Source organism: Sinocyclocheilus anshuiensis, unplaced genomic scaffold, assembly GCF_001515605.1.
Source record: "Sinocyclocheilus anshuiensis isolate Anshui unplaced genomic scaffold, SAMN03320099.WGS_v1.1 scaffold1358, whole genome shotgun sequence".
Taxonomy (NCBI): domain Eukaryota; kingdom Metazoa; phylum Chordata; class Actinopteri; order Cypriniformes; family Cyprinidae; genus Sinocyclocheilus; species Sinocyclocheilus anshuiensis.
Window position 1 is genome coordinate 413,616 of NW_015557142.1, and position 9,099 is coordinate 422,714.

Here is a 9,099-nt window from a genome sequence, read left to right on the forward strand (position 1 = left end):
ATATATATATATATATATATATATATATATATATATATATATACTGTATGTATTATTATGTTGCTCCATTTCATATAGTTTACAAGTGAATGACATTAATAATAGAGCCCAATGGAGAGTCTCATGGGATGTGGGATAGATTCTCAGTATGCCTGCTCCCCTGCTGATCCTTGTTAAGATTTCTTGTTTTTTATCACTCCTCTTCTTATTTTATTGATTTTGCTTATCCAGCCCAAACTGCATGAGCTGTAATTGGCTCTCACATGAATGCATGCAAATTAGAAGTTATCTATGGAGATTTCAGAGGACTCACCAAATTGGCAAAAAATTAATAGTACAACCTCTGCTCTGTGAGTAACATGATTAGTATATTTATTGCAAAAATTGCTAATTAAAGTTAAGGGAAAGGCTGTCAGAGTTATGGAAAATTGGTGGAAATGAGCAAGCATTTGATTAGGTCAGTGGAGAGTTGAATGAACAAAACCCTGCTGCTTAAAGAAAAACAGTTCACACGCTAATGAATATGCATCATGTGAAACCATCTATTGCCTGGTCTCAAAAGACCACTTAAATGAGCTCTTAGAATTTAGGACACATTTACATATAAACAATCCATACTGGCCTTATTCAATTTAGTAAATAGGGGTGAGCTTATATAAAAATGGGAAGGAATGTCACTTTTTGCCTTTGTCTGTGTTCCACAGGACACCTAATATTTAAAGCCCCTTTGGTGGAAAACAAGTTTTTAATGTTGTTTACATGTCTGTTTTTAATATCCATAAAGAAAAACCCAGTGCAAATGCATCAGTCAACATCATTGCTGAGGATTGTCTCCTTAAAACTGCATTGTAACAAAGACAATCTCAAAAACACGGTTTGAAATCACCCCTGATTATAAGGGGGAGCGCTCTTTGTGCTATAATCCATTCAGAATTTGAATGAATTCACTCACGATTCACTCTCCAATAACCATTTAACCATTATTGCCACTTGCCATTATGTAGCATTTACTACTTCAGTTAACTGAAAGTGAAGCATGTCCAAGCTGGTGCAATTAGTTGTAGGATCTTAGAGCGAATCAAACAGTGATAACATGATCAGAACTGAAACTGACCAAGAATCAGAATTCCAGGAGACCCCAAAGTCAACATGGAGGACCATCCAAAAATAAGGGACCCTGGCACCAGCAAGTCTGAAGCGAACTAACTCTTAAAACAGAGGATGCTTTTATGAGATAATCCAAACATTGTCAACTTTAGGCAGTTACCCAAGAAGCTCGAATGGTCGAAAACGCAGCACATCGTGACTCTCACAAGAAAAATCATTGATTTTCCGCTCAGGAAAGAGAGCTAAAACCAGACTCCCTCTTGAGACCTTTTGACCTCTTCCTCACAGGACTGAATTCCTCACTGCTCTTGGAATGGCACAGAGACTGCCTTTACATATAAAAAATGTATAAGATCATCCCAAAATTATGCTATAAGAGGTCTTATAATCAAACATTGATCTATTGCATAAATCCATATCATATCTGTAGCCCACATGTTTGACTAATATGCGTTATCAAAGATTATAAATGGCAATATGAATAAATATTAAATAGTTTATATGTTTGTTTTGTATGTGTTTGAATGTAGATATATGTATGGGGAGGAAAATATGATTACACACCTTTTTTGTGCTGCTATTGTTGTCTCGCTGGATGAAGACTCTGAACATAGGGTATCTGATCATGTCTTTTTCCTCAGACTGGAAGCTCACAACTTGGTTGTGTGTCTGTTACTACCTCAAAAGCTGGAGAACCAGAGCGTTGTTGTATCTGTTAATGTCTTGCTGGACAGGCTGGAGACTCAGAATGCTGGTTACCTATTATTGCTTCCTACCTCTTGGGCTGGAGACTCAAAACTTTGTATCTGTTAATGTCTGTCCCTCATAGGCCAGAGACTCAGATCAAGGAGTGACTGGCTCTTCGCTACTGATACTTTCATTTGTATGCACTATATGAACTCAGGATCAAAGCCTGAGTTGACAAAGAAAGTTGGTGATCAGTGTCATGCTACCAACAAAGCCTGATTCCATTGGTTTGGTTTTGTCAGCTCGAAAGTACCATCATTGTGCGGGCCACTGGAGACAGTATCCGTTATGTCACTACAGGTGGAGTGCATTAGCATTAGCTGAGCTGTCATCCCCACTAGATTTGACCACACTTGATCTGCCTACCTTCAGTCACAAACTTGCCATTGTTGAAGTGGTGGACAGTTTTCTTACATTCATAGAGCTTACGGTTATTTCAAATTAGCTATCAAGCATTGTAGTTAACATTGGTTGCCGAAAAACCACACCTAGCCTTTAACTGTGTTTATGTGTTTATTTAAAAAAAGTGAAAGTGACGTGACTTGTGGCCAAGTATGGTGACCCATACTTGGAATTAGTGCTCTGCATTTAACCCATCCAAAGTGCACACACACAGCAGTGAACACAAACACACAGCAGTGGGCAGCCATTTTTGCGTCGGCGCCCGGGGAGCAGTTGGGGGTTCGGTGCCTTGCTCAAGGGCACCTCAGTCGTGGTATTGAAGGTGGAAGAGAGCGCTGTACATTCACTCCCCCCACCTACAATCCCTGCCAGTACGAGACTCGAACCCACAACCACAACCGGTTACTAGTCCGACTCTCTAACCATCAGGCCACGACTTTCCACTTACTGTTGTGATACCAGCATGATACAGTAAATGGCAGAAGGATAATTAAATTAGAGCTACACTATGCAGCTGTAATTATTTATTTGTGATTGCTTCAGTGTTTGTGCTATATTAATTTCTTTAAAAAAAAAAAAAAAAGATGTTTTTTGTATGGTGCAGAAATAGCTATGGTTGGCACAAGCAATTCTATGTATGTTTTAACCTTTTTTCTCTTTCTAAATCTTTCCACGGCATCCCTCTTACAGTCTTTAAGATGAAAGAGTTTTATAATTTACCATGAAATGCACTTTCATTATTGAAGCTTTGAAATACTGCCGTCTCTGATAATTGCAGCAAAAGTAATGAAATCAGGAACACGCTTTATTTTAGCAGCATGTGTGAATTTGAGTTGCACATTCCCATACGGACTTGTAATATATGTACAAGTATGTCCCCATATCTGAGTGATGTCATATGTTTTCATATAAGGCAATATATTATTAGCACATACTGTATATACATCCTCACGATATATTAAGATATAGGTTTATACCATATATGGAATACCCATATTAGAATTATTATATATTCATATATTGAAATGATTTATATGATGAATTTTCATATGGTACTTTATGTTAATTCCATATACGTGAACAATATATGTCTAATTTATATATGCAAGTCTATTTAAACAACATATATGCAAATATTTGGTGTGCTTATATAGGATTTGATATAAGTTTATATCACATATGAAATACCCATAGTAAAATTTGTATGAATACATATATTAAAAATATTTACATGATCCTTTTTTGTATGGTAATGTATGTTAATGCCATATAAGTAAACAATACATGTCCAATTTATATATGCAAGTTTATTTAAACGATATATGTAAACATTCAGTATGTTTATATAGGATTTTATATTGATTAATATAGATTTTCCTATAGAAAAAATTAAATACCTATAGAAAAGATTATATTTATTTAATTAATTTCTATATGGTACTGTGCAGTATGTTAAGGCCATTTATGTTAATATATATTTGTAATAATACGTTTATTTAAACATCATATATGCAAACATTTTGTAAACTTATAGAATGTTCTTATTAAATTTGAACAGCTTCTCATTAATTTTGGGCAGTCTACACTGTTAAATTTTGCTTTTGATTTTGTTTGAAATTGGATCACATGGATAACTGCAAAATACGGGTAATGGCAAATGTCCATAATTTGTATTAAAATATACGTAGGCTAACAAATATATGAAGCTATGTTTAATACAGTATATCATTTTGCAGTTCATATACATAATACAAAAGAAAATGAGACAGACATTGTGAAGATGTATTTTACATATAAATGTTGTCAGGGTTCTGTTACTTGGGTCAGGTTTTATTCTTGGTTTGGTGACAGCTCTGACACATCTATCGTCTTGCGGGTTTGAGTTCGCTCAGATTATGCACTCTTCTGTCCTCGTGAATTGCTTTGTGTGGTGTTTGGATCCTGGCATTTCAATCTAGTTTGGTTTCGGTTCAGGCTTCGGACATTAATGATCCATGTGGGTTTTTGTGGGTTGTGAGCATATGCAATCGCTTGGTCTCGTGTGAGAGCGTAGTTTTGCTTGGGCAGCACTCTTCTGTCCATATGTTTTGTTTTGTTTGATATATAAGGACTGTACCAAACACTCGTCCTCTGCCTTCGTGAGTCGCTGACTTATACTTGATTTGTACTTTGTGCCACTGTATTTCGCCTTTGTCCTGACTGATTGTGTTTCCTTCGTCTCTGTTCGTTTAGTCATCGTTTGATGAGGGGTGGACTTAGTGAATTGGGGGCCCCAGGCAAAATATAGAAATGGGACCCTATACATTTGCACACATTTACCTAGATCAACCTTGAGGTTCCTTTTTTGTTGTGATGCTTGCTGCTGCACAGTGGTGCCCCATAGTTGTGTCCAATGTTTCCAATATTCATTTTTTATGTACATGTTATAATGGCTTTCTTTCATGTTGTAGACCACGAAATAGCAATTGATTTAGGTTACAGTTGAGATACAAAAACAAAATAAATTATAAAATGATAAACCTCACAGTTGAGCCTTTAAAACTTTTTTTTTATTTTTTTTTTTAAGAAAATGGATAAGTCAGAAGTATACATTATTGTGTTAATTTAAAACGGGGTTATGTGGGTGGATTTTCTCATTGGTCTGAACAAAAACTGCAGACAGGATTATTGAAAATGCACATTCATTCTCTGCCAGCATGGGTGCGCCTTTGGAATGTCAGAAATATTGCAGTTTCTCTGGTTACGGCTGTAAACAAAGCAGCACTGCCTAATAGGTAAGTTTGCCCCTGCGTTTGATTGTGAAAGAGTGCCATGCCAAAGATAGGTTTTTACTGTAGTGAAACTGTGAGTGTGTACGTTATTGTAAACCTAATTTCTGATTCTCCCATTCTGATTTGTGTTCACCACAAGTCCTTGTACATATGTTGGTTAATATTCTTGTAACACTTTTGCCAAAATAAGGGATGCAGCGGGTAGACACCAATTTATTTGTATATCTTTTTCGCTTTGTTTACAGTTAAGGTAGTTAGGGAAGTGAAGCTGTATTTTGTTTTCTATATTTTTTTGTTTGAGGTAAGGTAGTTGCTAAAATAAGTTTGTTTTGTTTAATGTTTTGGCCTTGTCTGCCCCTGAAGATATTCCCATTCAAAGATTTTTTTTTTTTTTTTGGCATCTCTTTCATCTCATTTTTTTCTATCAACACAATTGCATACCTACATATTATCACAGATATTATTTTTCCAAAGTTTGCCTGCATGTAACTCTAAAGGTATTAAATATATCTCAATATCATTCTACATTCTTATTCTTAATAAACTTTTCTTTTCCAATTTTCAGTTTTAAGACCCTGTATGGTTCAGTCCCATAGATATGGGGATCCCAATGTGTCCAAATTGTTGAATTTGACCTATTTCCAAGAGTCAAAAACCAAATATAGGTAACTTTTCAAACAGCTGATACTTATTGTGTTTAAAGGAGAATGAAGAACAAATAATATTGAAACCAGTGTCAGATTTTGCTGTATTTGGCTGACCAATTGTTTGGGTGGCTCGCCAATGTACTAGATTTCTCTAATATAAAATAAGTAAGCTTGACCAAAGTTATTGTGGGGAGAAAAATGTATTGAAGGCAGTAGTGTAGCAGTTCTTCAACAGTGATGTTAGCATGTAGTCCTTCAAAGAATCTTAATTCATGGTACTGTCTGTGAGACCAGACCTTCATACCTGGTAACAAATGTGCTACAAACAATACAATAACACCCCATGGAGAGCCAATGATAGTGTAACCTCATGATGACCTGATAGGACCTCTCCCATGGAGAGCTCATGATACATTGACCTAATGCTGACCTAATGGGCTAATTATATGGGCCATTTGGGTCACACTTTTGTAAACGGAGTTTCAGTTGATTGCATCTGAGGCACAGTCAAAATGTAAATGCATCTTGAAGTGCACATAATCTTTCACTTTACAAACTTTTAAATCTCTTTCTGAGAAGGCTGACGCCTAAAGGTCTTAACAGTACACATTTTCAGTGGTCGAAAACCAAATGTGGGTCACTTTGCATACAGCTGATAAAATGTGCTACAAACAATACAATAACACCCCATGGAGAGCCAATGATAGTGTAACCTCATGATGACCTGATAGGACCACAACCTAATGGGCTAATTATATGGGCCATTTGGGTCACATTTTTGTAAACAGAGTTTCAGTTGATTGCATCTGAGGCACAGTCACAATGTAAATGCATCTGAATTGAAGAATACACAATCTTTCACTAGAAATTTGTCTTGTTTCCCTCTATCAAAACAATGGCAGACAACATACCTCACTGAGTGCCAATATATATATATATATATATATATATATTTGTTTTGTTTTTTTCTCAAGAAATCAAGACATTTTAAAGATATATTAATATCAGTTTAGATTCTTGTTCCTATAAAAATGTTAATTAGAAATGTTCGTGTTGAAGGCCCTGTTCAGTCCCAAAGATACTGTGATGCCAGTGCTACATTTAGCTATGATAATGCATATCTGAACTGTTGGTAGCTCCAGAAGCTGTGAAAAATGTACAAAAACTCTTCTTCCAAATTTTCCTGAAACGGATTCAAATATGGATCCTTATAAATGCACTTTTGAGAGCAAGTTAATGTCCCTCAACCTGACCATTTCAGAGGATTCTTGGCACTCAGAGAGGTATGTTGTATGCAGTGGAAACAAGATACATTTCTAGTTTCAATATTATTTATTCTTCAGACATTCCCCTTTTAAATGCAGTAAATATCAGCTGTATGCAAGGTGAACCACATTTGGTTTTTGACCACTGAATATGGGTAAAATTCAACAATTTGAAAATGGAGCCACACTGAGAAAGATTTCTTAAGAACCAGAATCTAAAATGATCTTTAATACTTCTTGAGACACAAGAAGTTTTTTTCCCCCATTTTTGAACTGTTACATTTGGCATATAATGGAACAAAGTCAGGTAAAGTCAACCGCTTTTAGTAACAGACCTACTGATCTCTTTGAAAAAATAAAAAAATGATGGTGCTGTCTTTATAAAGTCTACAAACCTGTGGATTAACCAGTAAATACACATCCATGACATTTAATACTTTCATAACCTTTTTTTTTATATTAACAAAAACAATCTAAATTTGGTTGATTTGACACGGAACGACCTATTATTCAATTATCATAATTCTATATTTTCTTAATATTAGTTAGGCTATGTCTTTATTTTATCTTGAAGTGTTATTTTGCACTCTTTAAGTTATTATGCCAATAGAGACTTTTATTCACAAACAATAGGAATTTTTGATTATATAATTAATCCGGCAGTGGCAATATCAGCTATTCCTTTATTCCCAATGCCATTGCATGATCGGCACTTGCTGGAAAAAAAAAATGACCCTCAGAGAAAGATCTCAAAATATTTGATATTGAAACAGTATTTAGATCAAGAGTATCATTATTGTACTCAGATATATAATGATGGTTCCAAAGATCCTGAATCTGGCCATACAGCTGTAGCAGTAGTCATTCCACTGTTGGATTTTAAAATAGGTAAAATAACATCTGTATACTCCTCAAAATCGGTTGCTATTCATCAGGCCCTTCAATGTGTGGAAGAGGTTCATTTGCCTTAACTTATTATTTGATCTGACTCTTTTTATTAGCCTTAAAAATGGTAAATCTGACTCAAGAGAGGAATTTCTTATAGAATCCCTTCAGACCCTGTATTGAATTCTACATCTAGGAATAAAAGTCTTCTTTTTGTGGATTCACGCTGACGTGGGATTGTGAGAAATGGAATATCAGATGAGTTGGCAAAAAAGCCTTTAAAGTGTTCAAGAAAATGTATTCAGGACACAACAGATGCAATTAAAAAAATCAAGGACATTGGTTCTGTTGATCCTGCCACTCTGTTGGTAGTTATGGACGTGGAGGCTTTATATACTAACATCAACCATGATGAGGGCCTTCGAGCCTTAAGATATTACTTAACATCTGGATTGATGGATGAGAGTCCTCCAGCAGAATTTATCCTGACACTAACGGAATGGACTTTGAAACATAACGTGTTTGTGTTTGAAGATAACTTTTTCCAACAGGTTAAAGGTACGGCTATGGGAGCATGTTTTGCACCAAATTATGCCAATCTTTTTTTGGGACAGTGGGAGGAGGAGTATGTGTTTAATGCTACGACTATTCCTTTTTTTACGAAAATAAAATGGTGGACCAGATATATTGATGACATCTGCATGATTTTTGAAGGAGATGAAACCGAATTACAAAATATTCATGCATTTTTGAATTCCATAAATACACGCATTAAGTTGAGCCTTGAATACAATCAGGAGAAAATACATTTTTTAGACATTTCTATTTATAAAGATCAAGATGGATGTCTACATACTTCACTTTTCAGAAAGAATACAGACCGTAACACCATTTTGCACGCAAAGAGCTTTCATCCAAAACATCTGACAGAAAGCATTCCACTGGGTCAATTCCAAAGATTAAGACGGATATGTGATCAAGACTCTGAATTTAATTTTCTGGCTATGGATATGAAATATCATTTTAAACAGAGAGGCTATCAGAAAAGAGTGGTCGATCAGGCTTTGAATAAAGTGTCACCACTACAACAGGATGACCTACTCAACAAGAAAAGCAAGAAGAACAGCTCCACATGACCGCATTTTGTTATGGAATTCAGTACTGTCTCACATGACATCATGCGTATAATAAAAAGGAACTGGGGGATTATCCAAAGTGATCTAAGTCTACGCGAGATTTTTCAGGAGCCTCCAATTGTGAGCTATAGAAAGGCTC

At 35.5% G+C, this 9,099-nt stretch overlaps 1 protein-coding gene across 1 annotated transcript in view; it reads left to right on the forward strand.

Annotated features, from left to right (window-relative positions):
• LOC107678074 (epidermal growth factor receptor substrate 15-like 1) overlaps window positions 1-5,598 on the forward strand; it is a 20,238-nt gene extending 14,640 nt beyond the window's left edge. The window contains exon 5 of the mRNA XM_016473189.1: window positions 5,593-5,598. Coding sequence (XP_016328675.1) covers window positions 5,593-5,598 — 6 coding nt within the window. The remainder of the gene's footprint in view (window positions 1-5,592) is intronic.
• The last annotated feature ends 3,501 nt before the right edge of the window (window positions 5,599-9,099 follow it).